The sequence below is a fragment of the Quercus suber genome, unplaced genomic scaffold, assembly GCF_002906115.3.
Source record: "Quercus suber isolate HL8 unplaced genomic scaffold, Cork oak 2.0 scaffold_261, whole genome shotgun sequence".
NCBI classification, from domain to species: Eukaryota; Viridiplantae; Streptophyta; class Magnoliopsida; order Fagales; family Fagaceae; genus Quercus; species Quercus suber.
The window spans coordinates 223344-242880 of NW_027069717.1; the positions used below are offsets into that span (position 1 = coordinate 223344).

The 19537-nt window shown below is 35.6% G+C and overlaps 1 protein-coding gene across 4 annotated transcripts; it reads right to left on the bottom strand.

Moving 5' to 3' along the window:
• Positions 1–1173: 1173 nt before the first annotated feature.
• Positions 1174–15830, bottom strand: LOC111985638 (uncharacterized protein C630.12). Of its 4 annotated transcripts, none has more exons than XM_024017287.2 (13): positions 15602–15830; positions 13640–13699; positions 12540–12718; positions 11909–12044; positions 11217–11328; positions 9234–9293; positions 9043–9143; positions 3310–3344; positions 3139–3196; positions 2674–2748; positions 2446–2603; positions 2107–2355; positions 1174–1518 (listed from the first exon to the last, which is right to left on the bottom strand). In XM_024017287.2, exons 1-13 carry the CDS (start codon positions 15737–15739, stop codon positions 1275–1277), a joined length of 1605 nt encoding a protein of 534 aa, XP_023873055.1. In that variant the 5' UTR covers positions 15740–15830; the 3' UTR covers positions 1174–1274. The 4 variants fall into 4 exon arrangements, with proteins under 4 accessions (XP_023873055.1, XP_023873057.1, XP_023873058.1 ...); XM_024017289.2 differs by having other exon boundaries at positions 1174–1515; positions 15602–15829; XM_024017290.2 differs by having other exon boundaries at positions 13640–13704; positions 15602–15822.
• Between the last annotated feature and the right edge of the window lie 3707 nt (positions 15831–19537).

A 19537-nucleotide genomic window follows, 5' to 3' on the forward strand; every position in this document is an offset into this window, starting at 1 on the left:
ATTGAAGAAGAGCCCTAATTTAAAATAGCTATGGGTTTAGCATAGCACTATAGTTAAAGGAACAATCAATCAATTAGTGTAAAGGAACATAGCTATGGGTCTGGCATGGCACTTTAGTTAAAATAGTAATAAAATAGTTTATTTATTTAAATTAAGAATATTTCCCACCAAAAGATCGGACCATTAATCCCACTCACCAGTAAAAAGTGCAAATATGGCACATCAAGCTCCTAGATGGATTCCTCCCATCCACCCTCGTGTAAAAGTAAATTTCGATGGGGCTACTTTCAATTCTCAGGGTGCTGCTAGTCTTGGGATTGTTATCCGAGACTCCACAGGTGGTGTGCTCAGTGCTATGAAAGAACGGGTTCCTCTTCCTTCATCCCCCGGCTGTAGTTGAAGCTACGGCATGCAGAAGGGCTCTTTTCTTTGCTAAAGAGTTGGGTATCTTGGAGTGCTCTGTGGAAGGCGATGCTGAGGTTATTATCAAGACTATCGTCGCTAGGGATTCAATGAATCCAGAGTATGGTCATGAAATACTAGATGTTCTTATGATAGATGCAAGTTTTCATTCTAGTATTTTCTCTCATGTTAAACACATAGACAATACTGTTGCCCATTTCTTAGACAGAAAAGCTGTTTCTGGCAATGAGCTACAGGTATGGATTGGTTCCTCGCCTGCTGATATAGCTCCCTTAGTCACACGTGACTCCATAATTTTTTCTTGCTGCAATAATACTGATTCTTGGGTCTGGTTTCTCAAAAAAAATAAAAGCTCCTAGATTAAATAATATATAATAATGGTAATAATAAATAGATAACCAGCTAGGAAGATCATAGCGGAGAACTAGCACGAAAGTCTGGTCTATTACAACCAGCAGTTCATATCATATTTCATCTTAACTATGTTTTCCATTATTCACACAAAGCCTTTAGTGTCTTAGCGGCTACCTTGCTTAAAGATTAGCTTCATGAAAATGGAGACAAAAAAAAAAATAACGTCCAAATTAGTTTTTGGAATGAGTGGAAAAGGGATATAGACATCAATAACATGTCTTGCAAAAGACTATCAAAGAAAAAAAAATTATCACCCGAATCAATAGCACGAAATAATTCGGTGGATGATATAAAATGACACCAATATTTCAATGACAATAAATAAAAGAGCACAAGTGGGATTCAAAAATTTTAAGCTAATAAATTTCACGTGCTATCAAGACTCAAGAGGCAACTATATAAAGAACAAGAACAAAAAAAATTTTGTGCTGATTTCATTAGTCAATCCAATCCTTAAAAAGTAACATCATGTAGAGAGGAAGATTCACTGCAGCAATGATAGTAAGCATTCGGGATGTCCGCACCAATCTCTGAATCGCAATCTTTGTCTTTGATTTGCTTGTTCTAGATGTCATTTTTAACATAGAATCAACATCTGCACCCGAGTCCACATTCATAGAGGCTTCTATATCCTGAGAGATATGTTTCTTAGCTGTTGGCCGCATTACAGCATTACCCCTGCTACAAAAAGTCAGACATTTTAAAATGAAAAGGCAAATACAAAGAATGGTTATACAAATAAGTTAATAACTACCTAAGTTTAACTTAGGGGGACTATAGGGTATGTCTGAAAATTGGAATGTCTAGGAACCCACTGGAGAAGCTCTTTAAGAGGTCCATAAAGCTGAAAACAGATCTTAGGAAATTTGGAGCTTTTAGGAAAAAGGTCTACCGGTGTGTTTGGGTAAGCTGTTGCTAAACAGTGTTTTGGGTTTAAAATAGGCGTCTGTAAAAAAATTTGAGGAAATGTTGTTGCGAAATGGAGTTTTGGGTTTTAAAACGTACTTTTAGGTTCCCAAAACACCTAACCAAACAAACTCTATAATTCACTGTTCATGCAAATCAAAAACTTAAATGCACTATTCACTTTAATTTGACAAACACTCAAAACACCACAGTGCTTTTCAATTAAAGCTCTACTTTCTACCATAAAGCCAAACGGGCATTATAGATCCTTTATAACATACAATCAAATGACATAATTTGAGTGCCTACCATGTGCAATATATATTTCTACCAAAAATTATAAGAAAGTAGAGCAGAAAGCACCTTTCTACCAGACCCCTTTCACTTAAATTAGCAATAGGGTCATTCAAAGCTTTCTTCACAAGATGCATCGATCCTTCTGCATCCCAAATCATTTCATATTCGCAGTTCTCATCTTCATTTTTCTCCTTTGTTCCACCTCCAAAAATGTTGCAACTTACTATTAAATTGCTACAATGGTTCCAAACACTCAAGCCACTTGTAGGCCAAAGAAGGAGGGCAAGAAGGGTCAGAACAAATAGTGTAAGATACCTGACATTTTCAGCAACTGAGACTTAAGAACAAATGTCTACTGACAAGTTCTATTATGTATTTATTACTCTCAAGTCAACTCAGAGTTACCATATGTAGATGTGTGTTTGCATTGGAAGAAAGCACAGATGAGTTGAGATTGCTTCTTCTGGATGGGATGCATTTGGAAGTGTAAAGTTACTAGCAGATAATAGCATGAAAGATGGGTATAAGTTTCCCATCTGCCAACTTATGGTCCCTACAGTTTGCTGCATAGTATCATCAAATAAATGTCATACCATGGGTAAAAATAACAAAAGATTAAACATCAATACTTGCCTCTTTTATGGGCCCAAATTTTGAGTTGTGGCTGACTGTGCACTGATCATGATCGTGACCAGATAAAATGAGTACCTGAAATGGCCTCACAGTATAAGCAAAAGTTTTTTTATAAGTAGAAGTGAAATTATCTCCCCTAAATGTCTCCTTTTTTTTTTCAAAAAATTGTTTTTCTGCTATATATCTTCTTTCTTAATCTTTTCTTCTTCTTTTGTCTTATATAATTTGTCCTTTCCAGTCAATCCAATAGCAATGACATTTCAATGATGGAGTCATCTGAATTGTTCCAAAACACAGAAAGTACTTTGAAACTTTCCAGGAATGGGCCTGACACGCTTGGGCCAACATGGAGCTGGCAGAAATAAACATGCACAGGGGGCATCAAGGAGAGGTTTGGCAAGTGTATCCATCCCACCTCTGTCTCATTATGTCCAATACGCAACAAGGAGGGGGAAGGGAACTTACAGGCTTTATTAATTCCAGCAGGCGGTTTGATGACTCTTCAAAGACATAATTTTGGTACCTGTATTATTGGGCCAACCATCAAGTGGCACTCCTCAATTATGAATACCCAACTTTACAACTTCAAATAATTCTTATTGTGTCCATTTCAGAGAAGCGAGACAAGAATCTTACGTTACTTCTTGACTATCAACAGCACGCGAGACCCGCTGGACATGAAAAATCAGACTCATATTATAAGGTCAAGAACCAACAGGAATATATCAGCATTTCAATCTTGAAGCTATGATATTATAATGATATTTACTATAATGCCAAAAAAATTTTACTAACAGCGACTATAAGTGGAGTAAAAATTGGTAGAACTTTTTACCCTATCACTGTAGTTTCCACAAAAATTTTACTAATCATAGTTGTTATTATCGTATGAACCATAAAAGTATTGTATCATAGAGACATTGACGATGCTCATAAATCGTACAATACATAGATGCATATTGTACGAATCGTATGCATATCAGACCATTACATATGAAATAGAAGAACAAGAAGAGATAGTAGATGTTTGAAATGATGAAGAAAATGGACCAAAAGATGTCAATGAAGAAATTATTTTGCAAATTGATGAAAATGATGATAACATTAACTTGGACTATGGAGTTGAAATTGATTAGGCCAAATGATGAGAAAAAAAATATTATTATTTTGGCTTATTTATCATGTATTATCACTTTTGAGTTTGACCAATTTTAATGCAGATATTAAAGATATATTCTAAATTGAATTATTTATCAAATTTGTTAAATATTATTACATAAGTAAAGATTAAATTAGTCATTAGTTGAATATGTTCCAAATTTATAATAATTATGCCTTAATTTTAAAGCGTTAAAAGATCATTCTACAATTCACGTTTTTACAACTATGTTTACTTATTATGGCTATAAAGCTAGGGGCAAAACAGTAAACTCATGTATACCTATATATATCAATAATATGTTTCATGTAAGGGTTAATTGGAAATAACCCTACATATGTTTTATCAACAACATGGAATCAGAGCCATAGCCACCACCGTTAACCCCACCTGCCACAGCCCATCCCTTTTCCGCTGCCGGTCACCTTCATCGTTGACGCCGATCAACACTACAACCTCAGACGACTGACTCATTGGTCTCACGGCACCATATCGCCATCACTTGACTGAGATTCAGTCCCGGTTCAGGTCGCCTCCCTCCAGCAACACATACTAGCCACCAGCCGTCGCTTCTATCCTCACTCCGCCGCTGGATTTGTCAGTCTAGGGCTCTGTTATTTTTTCTCTGGTGTATCTTTTTCTCTGCCTATTATGAGTTTATAAGCTTCTTTTTTTTCTGGTTGCTAATGGTTGTTGGTTGTTGGCTGTTCTCGATGGTTGCTGGGATTGTTGAGTATTGATGGTTGAGTTTGTTTAATTGTATTGTTGATTCTCTGGTTTAGTAGCTCTCCACGGTCCATTGGCTTTATTTTATTCACTGTTTGTTGGTTCTTTTACCTAAGTTTCTTTTGTTATGGATTTGAAAGGTGCTGCTCAACAGCATTTTATGTTATCTCCTGATATGCTTTCAATTACCTCCACTCGCCTTGATGGGAGTAATTATGGACAATGGGCTCAAGCAGTTGAAGTGTTTCTTCTTGGTAGAAAGAAATTCGATTATGTGATTGAAGAACCCCCTGTGTCTACGGACTCTAACTATGCTGTTTGGAGAGCCGAAGATGCACAAATTAGGAGTTGCTCGTGGAATTGCATGGAGTCTAAGACTAGCTATAGTTTGGTTTTCTTACCAACTGCTAAACTTGTTTGGGAACAAGCCAAGGAACTTTACTCTGGTGTTAACAATTTGAAGCGGATTTATGATCTTCATCAAAATTATTTCTCTTTGAGCTTGAGTGATTTGTCTTTGGAGGACAATTATAACAAGTTTAAGAGTGTATGTGAAGAACTCAATATTTATCAACTCATCTCCTTTGATGTTAAAACTTTGAAGAAACAACAAGATTCTATGCATGTTGCTCGCTTCCTCTTTGGATTGCCTAAAAGTTTGAATCTGGTAAAATCACAAATTTTAGCAAGTCCAGACCTCTCTTCATTGAGTGAAATTTCTAGTAGACTTCGACAGGCCACATTATCTGACTCTAGTACTGTCTCTTCCTCCAGTATTGATGCATTACCTTCTAATGATAAATCTTCATTTGCCACTTATATGAGGAGTAATAGAGGTGGTCGTGGAGGTGGAGATGGAGGTGGAGGTCGTGGGGGCCGAGGCCATGGAGGTCGTGACCAAGGGGGTCATGGAAGTGAACAAGGGGGTCGTGGTAGAGGACGTGGTCTTCGTAAATTCACTTATTGTCATGGTGAGAATCATACAGTAGAATTTTGTTAGGAGTTGTATGGTAAACCTTTGGCTCACCAAGCTAGTTTTCAAGTTGAAGAACCGCCTTCACAGTCACTTCCACCAATATTTAGAGTAGTCTCTATTCCTGAAGAAGAGTACAATCGCCTTTTGTCTCTGCATTCCAACCCTGTTGGGTCTGATTCTATTGCTACTTTGGCCCAACAATGTACTTCCATTGCTTGTCTTGCCACTCAGGACCCTTGGGTCATTGACTCAGGTGCTAATGATCATATGACAGGTACCTCAGGCTTACTCTCAAACCTTGAGCAATCTAGTAGTCTTCCTAATGTTACATTGGCAGATGACTCAACCACTACAGTTTCTGGTTTGGGCACTGCCAATCTCAATCCTAATCTTTCTCTCTCTTCTGTCCTATATATTCCTAATTTTAATTTTAATCTTTTGTCAATTAGCTAGCTTACTAAGCTTTTGAATTGCGTTGCCATTTTTTTATCCACTCATTTTATCTTTCAGGATCTCAAGACAGGGAAGATTATTGGTGGAGGGCATGAAATTGGTGGACTTTATTACCTGGATTGGCATGGTTCTTCCACTTTAGTGGCTTCTCATTTGTCTATCTCGCCTCCTCAACATCATTGTCACCTTGGTCATCCATCTCTCCAAAATTTGAAGTCATTAGTTCCGTCGTGTCGTCAAATTGAGTCCTTACAATGTGAAGCATATCAGTTGGGTAAACACCATAGGGTACCTTTTGCCTCTAGGCATGAGAGTCATGTTAGTAGTCCTTTTCATTTAGTTCATTATGATATTTGGGGTCCAATAAACGCTCCCTCATTGTTAGGATTTAGATATTTTGTCACTTTTGTCGATAATTATTCTAAAGTCACCTATCTTTATCTTATGAAAGAAATGTCTAAATTGTACTCAATCTTCAAATCATTTTATATGGAAATAAAGACTCAATTTAATGCTTCACTTCATATTTTTCGGTCAGATAATGCTCATGAATATTTTCATACATCTTTGTCTCAATTTTTTTATGATCATGGTATAATTCACCAACCTTCATGTCCTCATACTCCACAACAAAATGGTTTGCTAAACACAAAATGCATCATTTGTTAGAAGTCACTCGTGTCTTAAAGCTTCATATGCGCATTCCCAAATCTTATTGGAGTGATGCTGTTCTCACTACCTGTCACCTGATTAATCATATGTCTTCCACTGTTTTAGGTGATCAGATCCCTTATATTGTGCTCTCTCTTGATGCACCTTTGCTTCATCTACCTCCTAATATTTCTAGTTGTGTGCTATGTTCATATCTTAGGTCCAAGAAGTAACAAACTTGATCCTTGATCCATTAAATATGTTTTTCTTGGGTATTCTCATACTCAAAAGGGAAACCGATGTTACTCACCTACTCTTCGTCGTCATTTCATTAGTGCTGATGTCACATTTGATGAATCTCAATCTTATTTCTCTCCTTCGATTGCTAGTGACAGTTCTCCTCCTTGTCTTCCTCTCCTACCACATGTGTCTCCCACTAAATCTCCTCAAAAACCACTCCAGGTGTATCGTCGTCAGCAGAAACCTCCAACACAGACTTCTTCCCCACCTAGTGATCCGCCTCCTGATCCTGACTCTGTTCCAATTGCTTTGCGCAAAGGTAAGCGTTCTTGTACCTCTCATCCTATCTCTCAATTTGTCTCTTATGGTCACTTGTCTTCATCTCTCCATGCTTTTACCACATCCTTGAATTCTACTGTTGTTCCTAAGTCTGTCAAGAGGCTATGTCCATCTCTGATTGGAAGTCTACTATGGAGGTAGATATGTTTGCCCTGTCTAAAAATGCTACTTGGTTTTTAGTTACTCGTCCTCTAGGGAAAACTATTGTTTGTTGTTGTTGGGTGTATACTATGAAATATTTTCCTAATGGTTCTATTGAGCGTTTGAAGCCTCACTTGGTTGCCAAAGGGTATATCCAGACATACGATGTCGACTATGCCAGGACATTATCACCTGTTGCTAAAATTTCTTCTGTCCGGATTTTGATCTCCTTGGCTGCTAATTTGTGCTGGCCATTATTTTAGTTAGATGTTAAAAATGCCTTCTTGAATGGCAATTTGAAGGAAGAGATGTATATGGAGCAACCACTTAGGTTTGTTGCTCAAGGGGAGTCTAAAAAAGTGTGTAGGTTGCATAAGGTCATCTTGGTCTTAAACAATCTCCCAGAGCTTGGTTTAGTAAATTCAGTGAAGAAGTGTTAAAGTTTGGATTGCAACGTTGCCACTCAGATCACTCTATGTTTTCTCGTATCGTACCTTTGCAAGAGGAAAGATTTTGTTGATAGTATAGGTTGATGATATTATAATTACTGGTGATAACAAGAAGGGTATTGATGATTTGAAAGATACCTTCAAAATTCCTTTCAAACTAAGGATCTAGGTAAACTTCGTTATTTCTTGGGTATTGAGGTAGCACAATCTAAAGAAGGCATTAGTTTATTACAAAGGAAGTATGTGTTGGATATTTTGGAAGAAACTGGCGTGTTAGGATCTAAACCAATGGAGACTCCTATCGATCCTACTGTCAAATTGTATCAAGATCAGGGGGAGCTGTTATCTAATCTTGAGAGATATCGTCGTTTGGTTGGCAAACTGAATTATCTCACAATTACTCGCCCAGATATATCATTTGCAAGTTAGTGTTTTTAGCTAGTCTATGAAAGATCCTCACCTTCCATATTGGGAGGTAGTTATTTAGATTGTGAGGTATCTTAAAACACATCCAGGCCATGGTCTTTTGTATAAAGCCAATGGTCACCTACGAGTAGAAGCCTACACTAATGCTGATTGGGCTAGATCACCGTCAGATAGAAAATCCTCTACTGGGTATTGTACTTTTCTGGGAGGAAACCTGATTACTTGGAGAAGTAACAAAAACAAACTGTTGTTGCTAGATCTAGTGCAGAGGCTGAGTATAGAGCCATGGCACACACATCATGTGAGCTTATGTGGATTAAGCGTTTACTTGAGGAATTAAGATTTGTTGTGAAGATGCCTATGACTACGCATTGTGATAATCAAGTAGCAATTTACATTGCCTCCAATTTTGTATTCCATGAGCGAACCAAGCATATAGAAGTAGATTGTCATATTACTCAGGAGAAAGTAGAAGATGGTTTAATTGCTACTCCATATGTTTCTACAAGAGTGCAAATTGTTGATATGTTTACTAAAGCTCTATGTAAAACTCGTTTGAGTTTATTATGTAACAAGCTTGGATTGTATGATAAATACTCTCCAGCTTGAGGGGGAGTGTTATGGGTATAAAGCTAGGGGCAAAACAGTAAACTCATGTAAACCTATATATATCAATAATATGTTTTAAGTAAGGATTAATTGGAAATAACCCTACGTATGTTTTATCAACAACACTAACAATAACAATAACTATTAGTGAAGAGTAAATTTCACTGAGACTTCTTACTCCAAATGTGACAAAACAATACCTGGTTGATGACTGGGGAACCACGGTGTGGACCACAAGAAGTCCAATCCTGCCGGTACAACGGAATATGGGTCATTAAAACCCTTGGATTCAATTGAACATCTACAAAATATCAAAATATATATGATTTAATTCTATATTGGAAATTCCAACTTATCAATAAAAAAGGATAAGTCAATATCATTTACATACCCATGGAGACATTCTTGACAAAATTCCATGTTAGGGAAGCCAAATCTTCTTGTGGACGCCCTGTAAAATTATATTTTCATTTCCCTTAGTACTTAAATAGCTTAAGGAGTAAAAGAAATACTACAAACATATCTAATATTGTCATAATCACATTATTATTCTGCATGCAATATAAAGCAGAATGCCCAGTTACACAAGGTTCCAATGCCATTTTTAAGAGCTTATTAATCAAATCATACTTTGGCATACTATGCTAAGTACTATGCTAATAGTGTGATCAACAACAGGCACGGTGATAAAAAGACTTTAAATTTCACGCAGTCGACGAATGTGTATTTACCTGAAATATGCAAGGGAAATACCAAATAGGCATCTTGATATGTCTAGTCTTGAGATAACCAATCCCATTCAATGTTTAAAACATATATTTTGAGCACAAATTCATTTTCAGACCAACTCTCAAACCAGCCAAATAAACCAGTCAGAAAGACACTCATTGAAACCAGTGTCCTACATGTCCAAAATCTATTATCCTATGAGTTTCAGTATGGCAGAAGATCAACTTTGTGATTTTTTTTTTCTTTTTTTTAAATCAGGAAAAATAAAAAATAAGAAATAAAAGAATAGGAAGAGAATATGAATAAAGAAGGAAGAAGATTGATTGAACAAATGCATAGGTAACATTCTAGTCAGTGCTAAGCATACTTAAACTGATAACATTAAGGGGGTGGGGAAGAACCATGCAACATTAGATTAATAATATTCTCTTTCTGCAGCAAGACTATTAGATGTGCCCATTTACACATCAAGGTTTATAGTGATAGAAAAAAAGAGTACGTGTCACTGATGAATGGGACATTTTGCAAAACCATTGACACATCAATATGAGAGGAATTTTTAAAAACAAATGCACACACCCACACTATTTTCTTTTCTTTTCGTTTTTGGTTCCTACTATAGTGCAGAGAGGGCGTTGGTGGGAGAAGTAGAAAAAGAGTTTCAATTCCAAGGTAGTTTACTCTTATAAGATTTGGACAGGCAAGTCCAAAGTTTCCAACATTCTTCCATTTTTGCAAGTCCAAATATTTGACACTATTAAAATTAATTGGGAAGATAATAAGACCATTTCAAAACTATCTACACTTCCATAGACTAAAACTATTATTGTTATGATAATCTCATAATATTTTTAAATCAAAATTTATGGGGACAACAACATAACTGAGGGACCCATGTTGCACCAGGGTTGTAAAATTGTTTACAATAAATGTCTGTTTTCAAGCATGCCTCCTAGGCATGAGGATAAATTGCTTAACCCGTTAGAAGTGAAAAGCCCTTGGATTACCCGGTAACTGGTTCTAGCATTAGTTACCCATAGAAGTTTGATTAACAGTGAAAATTGTTATACAGTATGCTTTGCAATTTGCAAGTAATCTAAGTGAAATTCTCCTACGTCATCCCAAAAAAAAAAAAAAAAAAAATCAAGCACACTCTACCTATGCAACAATGTTTTGAAAATATGACAACTTGCAACCATTATTGGATCTAAAATGTAAACTAAAAACGGAGTTACAAGAACGTAACAGCTCCATACAAATATGAAGATCAGCCAAGAAGCATCTTGAATTTTTTTTTTTTTTTTTTTTGGGCCATAAATGTATAATCTTTTCTCATTTTCTTTGCAAATACTTAGAGTTAGATATATTTACATACTCATGTAGCAAAGCATTAAAATCCAAATACAAGTTCATATTTGAAAACTTCAATCTATTTACAAAATCATTTAGCAAATCATAATTCTTATTATCTAATAGCTTATATTTGACACTATTAAAATTGATTGGGAAGATAATAAGACCATTTTAAAACTATCTACACTTCCATAGACTAAAATTATATCATTATGCTAATCTCATAACATTTTTTAAATCAAAATTTATGGGGACAAAACAGTAGAAATATGACTTTTGACAAATCACTAACCGCTTCTTCGTTTATCATCAAGAGTTTGGGCATCAATAGCAATAAAATCCACTTTTCCAACTGTAAATTGGTAGTTTCTCATCCCAAATTCGTTTTCATAGCGCTTGATAACCTGTATATGCGTAATAGTAAACACAAATAAACAAAAAGGAAACCATTTTTTAATAAAGTGTTGGCATTACCAGCAAGTGCATTGATATCTTTCAGAACTTGTGATAGTTTCTATTATAATAATTAAGAGAACATAATAAATACAATGGAGCTCATCAAATCTTTGAACCAAACTACATAGACAAACTCAAATGCAAAATTTGTAGATAGCCACATAGTGATTGAGTTCCAGAAATCCCTACCAGAAATTATCAACATATGAGACACAATTATACATGAATGGGACACACAGGCCAACTTCAATTCATGATAAAGAGATATATATAGTACTTGTTAAATGAAACCAAGAGTCATACTGCAAGATTAATTTTACGTACTACCCCATTGATGAAAATCTACTTTTCCATATGCCGTCAAATCTCTTCATACTAAATCAGATCCCATTGCAGTCACATTCTCAATCTAGATCTTTTGTATTGTGGGGATCTACTTTTATAATTCACACGAGCACACTAGATGAATGCTTGCTTAGTTATAGAAAATAGAGCAGTCTATGCCTAGTGATAACCCACTAAAAATACCTCTGGCCTTTGATAGTGAAGACTTGCATAGCCAATATCATGGTTTCCAGGAAGGTAATAAACTGGGATATTTTTATATCTTCCTTGTGCATTCAGACCAAATATGTGCTTAAAGCGGCTTAAAGATTCCTGCCATCTAATCAACCAAAGAATGTTAAGGGCATTCCATATCAGAAAACTAACATCAAATGTTGCAGGAAATAGCATAAAAACTCTGCCACTCTAAGATAAAGAAATATCTTAAAAACAAATATTTGTGTAAATACAATGAGGCCAGCAAATACCAAGTCAATGTTTGGGCATAAAGAAAAGGAAGAATAAGCAAATTAAAGCAATTTGCAGAGTACTTAATATTCGTAGAATAATTTATTCCAACAGAAACACTATGCATAAGTGTACAAACAATAAACTACATGTCCAATAAACTCGTTATCATAAAAGTCCAAAGCAGGTATTCAAACCACCAAAAAATCTCATGTTCTTTGCCCTATTTTTGTTATAACCCTCTAGATGAATTTTGAACGTTGAATAGTAAAATCATCTCCTAAGGTAATTTATCTAAATGATATCTTATTTAAGTATGGAGCCAATTTAATTTTCAAATAGACACAAAAAAAATTCCAAATCTTACTCTTCATCCGACAAATAAGGTCCCCCATCAAAATAATCACCCAAAAACAAAATTACATCAGGTTTGAAAGGCACGATAGATGAGAAAAAGGCTCTGCGCATGAACAAATCGGCATAGAATTGTGCAATCTCAAGAGCAAGAGATTTTGGAGCAAGACCCAGTGAGGTTTTATCCATAAGCTGTTAATGGTAACAAATATACATTAGGATATAATGTACAAGAATAAGATAAACGTACTTACACGTGTGTGTTGATAAGCAGACAAGCAATTGACATCAATATTCTAAAAAGCAAACCCATAAGTGAACCGAAAACGTGAGCACTTCACCATATCAACCCCCAACTGAAATGATGACTTAATATTATATTTATTAAAATTTAATACAATTAGAAGTGCCATTAACTATACCAAATGAATAAATAAATTATTTGATGCCAATTATAACGAATATATTTGTTACCTTCATGAGACTAAAAGAATACAAGAATTACTAAAGCATTTGGGGAAATTTTAAAATATATGAATTTTTATATTTTTTGGAATAAAATTGGAACCAGTTCATTGGTTTACTGGTTGAACCAGTGAACCGACCAGTGCAGTTGATAGAACATTTAAGGGAATCAATTGTACCAGTTCACATTTCAGCTGATTAAACAAGGCAGTCCAATCTGGTTTTCATATAATGGTTCTCTCGTGCATCGCAGGATGATCAATAACATTAATGTAACTCAAGAAATTTGAAATACTTCTTTTATTCCTGTCAAGTTGAAGGGAGAAATAAAATTTCAGACTTTAAAAGTACTTGTAGGACTAATAAGAGATTAATGAATGATGAAGCCACTCTCCCTTTCACATCAATATATGTGTTTTTTCTTTTTTGAAAATGGTCGCTTTTATTGATGAGGAGATCCATCATGGACAAAGATGTGTACACAAACTACTCCTAAGAAATTACATTGAAGAATTATTCTAAAAGACAGATTAAAAAATCTACAATCAAATAGGCGCGTGTGTGTGTTTGCACGCATGCACGCGTAAATGTGTGTCTGTATCTCTACACACAAATGTATGTAAATTTGCAAGGATAGAAAACATTCACCTGTGGATCAGTAAGAACAACAACTTTTGCATAGTCAGTAGAATATCCTACTTCGTCCATCTGACCTTGCAAGTAGAAAGAGTGTTAGTATTTTGGCAGACCTAACCCAAAACATACCTGTATGCCATTGCTTATATGTTATGTACTTATGTATTCATATATGTATAATTTAGATGTTCACGTTCATATTTGAAGGATAGGGTTGCAGTCTCACTTGATGAAGAATATTAAGATATTAGATCAAAGATTCTTATCCAAAACGTAAATTTTTACTAGCATTTCTTAATAGAGTTAGCAAAAAGAAGCCCCCAGAGGAAAGACTCAAAGAAAGAATTTTGTCATCCCTTATAAATGAATAAAATATCTTCCTTCCATTGCTTAATGATTAAAATATAGTCAACGCATCTGTGATACCAAATTATGTGGATTGATTGGATAAGTGTGTGGTAAGCAGGTGAGTGTTGAGTCCCAAATTGGATGTTTTCTAGGTGAAACTAATGGCTTGTTTGGAAGTTTAGAGAGGGAGGAGAGTAGAGAGGAGTAGAGGGAAGGGGAGTAGTGGGGAGGAGAGTAGAGGAGAATGATTCACCTCCACCTTATTTGGATGTTTTTAAAATTAGTAAGGGGGAAGGGAGTAATTAGCCCTTCCCCTTGTATAATTTTGTTAATATAATAAGGATAAATTAGGTAATTTACTTGGTCAATAGTTTATGTCCTTTACTCCCCCTCCAAATTTCTCCAATTTGGGGGAATTAAAATTGGAGGGCTAGAGGGAGTCCAAACCCCTCCAAACTCCTCCAAACCCCTCCCCCTCATTCTTTAAAAAACTTTCAAACAAGGTAATTGCATTACTCTCCCTCCCTCTACTCTACTCCCCCTCCTTTTTTAAACATCCAAACATGCCATAAGTAATCCAAGTGATTACAAGGAGCCCTAATTGTACTTTGACTAGCCTTTTAGGGATAGCACAAATGTGGCTATCACTTCCTCAAGTCATGACAAATGGTATTAAAGACAACCCAGTAACACCATGTGGCTCAGGGGTACAACAACATTGTGATACCCCGAATTATGTGGATTGATTGGGTAAATATGTGTTGTACAGCTGTGCATAGAATCCCATATCGAGTGTTTACTTGATCGAACTCTAATATAAGCAATTAAAAAATTGAGCTCTAATTGTAAATTTACTAGTCCTTTTGAGTTATAGTGCAAATGTGACTAGCACCTCCTCAACCAACTTAGTAGCCCATGTGACTTGAGGGCATTGCAGCACAAGGTTACAACACAGTCCCTAGTTCTCCTTATAAAGGAGAACATGCAATATCACTAAGCTCCAAGGCTCTTGTCATAATTGACCCATATTTGTATCTTATTTGCTTTAGTATAAAATTTTTAGTCCTACCCATAATCGGAAAACTTGGAATGGAAATTGGGCATGCTTGGGCAAACAGACTTATTAACTAAGCCCATTAATAAATTTTTTTTTTTAAATTAATTAACGTTTCCTGGTGTAGAGTGCGTTACTTGTGCCAAGATTGGAAATTAAACTCTTCAATGAAATTTAAGGAAGTGGGACACATTATGGATGCTCTTAAACTTCAAAATATATATATATATATAAATACATATTCCAAAATAACAGAGGCCAGATTTCCTAATTTATCCATGGAAACAGAGTTTCTTGAATCTTGCTCCCCCTTCTTCCCATTTCATATGTCTCAAGAGGAGAGAGATACAACCAAATAGAGATCCCACACCAAAAAGGCATGTAGCTACAACGCTTCAGATCCATGTTATGTCGTTTTAAGATTACAAATTAAACATAAATAGCAACTAGCTAGATGGGTTTAACTCAGATCAGATAAAAACAAATTCGGGGCGTTCTTTTTCGACTTGCCCATTTACAATACAACACAGAGAAAGAAAGAAAAGTGATAGAAGTAGTAGTTGAACTAGTACCGTGGATTTGGAGTTGAGATGATGATGAGGCCAGGAACAGGCCCAGAGAGATGGCACCCAATATGCAAACATCTCGCCATAAAGAAGGCTCACTGCCCATATTATGCACAATGCCACCGTCAACTCTCGCTGCTTCATCGCTCCTCCCACTCCTTCAACCAAAAAATAAAATACACTGCAGTTTGAAGATGCTATCTTTAGGTTCCTTTTAGATGGTTCAGTTCCAAAGATAGTATAGTATATTAAATATAGAGAAATGTATCATTGACTAACAAAACACATAGTTGACTTTGAATTTTTTTTTTTTTTTTTTTTAATTTTAAGAGAGCATAGTTTTTATTGCAATTGATAGATACAACGTATAAAAAGATGTTCCTAAATTTTGTTTCCCCTTTTAGACACATTACAATTACATGAATGAATTTAAGTGGGCAAACTAATGTACTGCACCTAAAGTACTGTAATTAAATTTTATCCAATTAGAAAAATAACATTTTTCATAAAATTGTCTCTATTTAAAGTCCTAAAATCACCTCTCCAAGAGCTAGTTTATCATCCAAGTTGTTGACTTGGCAATACTAACTAGATAGTGAGCCAAAGCGGAATGCAAATCTTCTGTACTACTTTTTGTGTTCCACTCTATATTCCACCAATCACTACTTACCATGTGTATGATTGGTTTCCATTTTAAATTTCAGTTATTTTATAAGGAAAATAAAATCAAAACATGGTAAGTAGTGATTAGTGGAATATAGAGTGGTTTACAAAAAGTGATACAGAAGATTTGTATTCGCCAAAGTGGAACTTGTGAAAAATGAATTTAAAATCATCTTTTGTAGAGACAAGTTCAAAGGAAAATTTTCACACCTTTTAAAAGTATATTTATTGCAAACATGATCGAACTTGTTCACGAACTAATTGATTAACTTGTTAATACAATGACAAAAAAATTTTACCATTTCACAAATATATGTTAATAATTAATAAATAAATTATAGTTGAATTTATATTATTTTAATTGATTACATTGAATAATTTTTGTAGGGGGCACAAATTGCTGGCAATAGGCCCAACCTAATGATTTGAGGGCCCTGCTATTAGTATAAGCCAAATAAAACTAATTTGGAAGAGGTGGATGGTCAGGGTCAACAACCCAAGCTTAAGTAGAAATACCTTAGCAAGGCTAATGAAAGGATAAGTAAGGCCAAGAATATATTTTAAGAAAAAGCTAAGGAACGAAGTTTTGGTATAAAAAGATCTTTCTCAGTCAGTCCAAGGAACTTGAATTACAACACAATTATTCAACAATTACTGTACTTCACTCTCTATCTCTTTCTAGAAACTTCTTCTCCAATGTTTTTTTCCTCTCTCCCCAGATAGGGGGACTTGTTTTTTTATATATAGTAGGAGGGAGTGCATCCTGGCCTTCCACTTGGACGTCCCTCAAATTTGGCTTTGGATACTTGTCCCATCACTGCCTTGCTAGTGGTGGTAGAGCAGGCTGTGAAAGCTATGCAGGTACTGTTCAGGGATTATTCTCCATTTAATGCAATGGGGTGGTTTGGCAAAGAGTATTACATGCAGAGGTGATGGGCACTTCTCCAAGAAGATATATCCTGCTTTCACTTACTCCATTCTACTTCCTTCCTCGGCAATTGCCTTAGGGGCTCTGGAGCTAGACCCCGATCTCCCGAGGAGGGCATGCTCCTAAGGCTCCTCAAGCGAACCATTCCCTACTCGGCCCTTGGTTTTTTGGCTATCTTACCTTGAATGGGCCTAAACTGACGAACAACAAGGCACATCTGACATCTCAGGTAGCCCATCGATTATGTCCTTTTGCCCTTGGGTTACTCCCTCCCACAGTTTTCTTTTATATAATAATAAAAATTATATTCACAAACACTATATTATTTAAAATTTTATATTTCTTTTTAATTAGAAGTGGACTATTTAGATTATCAATAATTAAAAATAAAATTTTAATATTTTATAAATTTATTTACAAACTTACATAATCCAATCTCAAGTCTATAAAAGTATAAAACCCAAAGTAGCAAGATAGTCTACATCTTGTATGTCTCCATCTCTCTACTAAAGCCCCTTTGAAGGTGTCACCTCAAAGTGAGTCATTCTTCCTCTCTATCACAAGGCTTTTACCCCTCACTATGTTGGCTACCACCTATATATTTGCCCTCCAATATTACCAAAACTCAACTTTATCTAGTCCCACTACATAATCATAAACCACCAATGCAAGATAATGACCTAACCACCCCCCCCCCCCCGGTTCCTCAGGCAAGACACCACAAGCAAATATTAACCAACTTGTTCAAGAAAATTCAAAATTGTAGTTGCTCAAAGGAAATTGCTAATAGATAAGCTTATTTCTGACAAGTTTTTAGCAAAAGCCTCGTTTAAGAAATCGTTGCTAAGGTTTAGAATTAGATATTTGAAGTAGGGATAAGATCTCTAAAAAACAACATCTTAATTTTTTTTTTTGGATCAAAAGAAGGTTTTCAACCTCCGCCATAGTCAATCAAGAGATCCCTATTGATTTTGAAAGAATGAAGCCTAAATCTTAAACTACAAGAGTTAGAATTCTCCTCGACACCTTTTTAGTTTTTATATCCAAGCTCATGGCCTCCTATCAAACTACTAGTCGAGGGCCAACCTAGCCAAAATAGGAAATTTAGGTGGTCGATTCATAGAGGTTGATTTTTCCTCAATCAAAGCCATGATTTGGAGAAGATTCGTTAGGGAAAGAGTGGAAGTGGTCATCATTAGATCCATGAAATCAAGCTTCTTTGTACCAAGAAGCAACATGACAAATTAACCTATGCCTATGGTTGTTTAGGATACAATGAATAAGGATGTAATGAACTTCACATTTTGCATTTAAATGCTCGTGGAAAAAAACTCATACCGCTTGGAAAATGTGTGGGGATAAATAATGGTGATTTACCACTAGGCATCTATGAAAGAGGAGATAGGATTCCAAAGGTTTCAATTATAGTATGATAGCCAAGATTCTTGTAGCTTAATTGGTCACCATCTCTTGGGTTGTTTATGATATTTAGGTTCCAAATCCCTCCTCCTCCAGTGTAACTAATGAGATATAAACTATTTAAAAAAAATTTATGTTATAACATGTCTTTTATTTTTTTTTCCTAATTTAAAATTTGGTTTTATTTTACAAGTAAAGTAAAAAAGAATACATGAAAAATTATGATTGATGAAGTATAAAGTGATTTGTATTCATATCGATGTTTTTATCTACAAAACTATCATTATATTCAAACTTAAGTCCTAATGAACAGTGTAGAGATAAAGGCCCAAAATTGTATATTAGGCTTTGGGACCTTAGCCAAGGACGTTGATTAGTCCGAGGACGAATAAACAGTAGTGGGGATGTTAAGTTCAGAAGCCCATAAGTAAGATGCAAACGGAAAGATTGGGAAAGGTGGTCCGAGAATGATTATCTCCTCAGATGAGTAAAGCACGAATCAAATATATATCTTATCATTCAAGGAGACCTTCCAAGATGTTCGACCGATAGGGACATGTATTATGAGCGTACATGAGGGATGGAAGCTCAAAATATCTAAGGAAAAGCTGTTGCCACCGCATTGAATATTCTACAGCTAATTTTCTGGCCGCATTTATGTGGAAAAGACCCCTAAACAGTGTTGTCATGGCTATCCCAACTCACAAAGGGCCAGAGAGGGTGTCCGATGAGACAAGCACTCAAGTAATAGCTTGGATGATCAACAAATGGAGGGCCAAGATCAATTAAGGGGAGATATATAACATAAGGAACCCCTGAGAAAGAGGGGGATCAGAAAACTAAGAGAAAAAAGACTGTAGCATCAAGAATTAATCCTGTAATCCAACCTGAGAGAAATATATAAGTACTGATCTCCTCGAACTTTGCCGAGG

Excerpts from the sequence above, each read along its gene's own strand:
- LOC111985638 (XM_024017287.2), bottom strand. The coding sequence starts at position 15,739 with ATGAAGCAGCGAGAGTTGACGGTGGCATTGTGCATAATATGGGCAGTG. Across the intron at positions 12,719-13,639 it reads TTGTTCTTACTGATCCACAG|CTTATGGATAAAACCTCACT; the intron begins GTGAATGTTTTC and ends TACCATTAACAG. Across the intron at positions 9,294-11,216 it reads TGATGATAAACGAAGAAGCG|GGCGTCCACAAGAAGATTTG; the intron begins GTTAGTGATTTG and ends ATAATTTTACAG.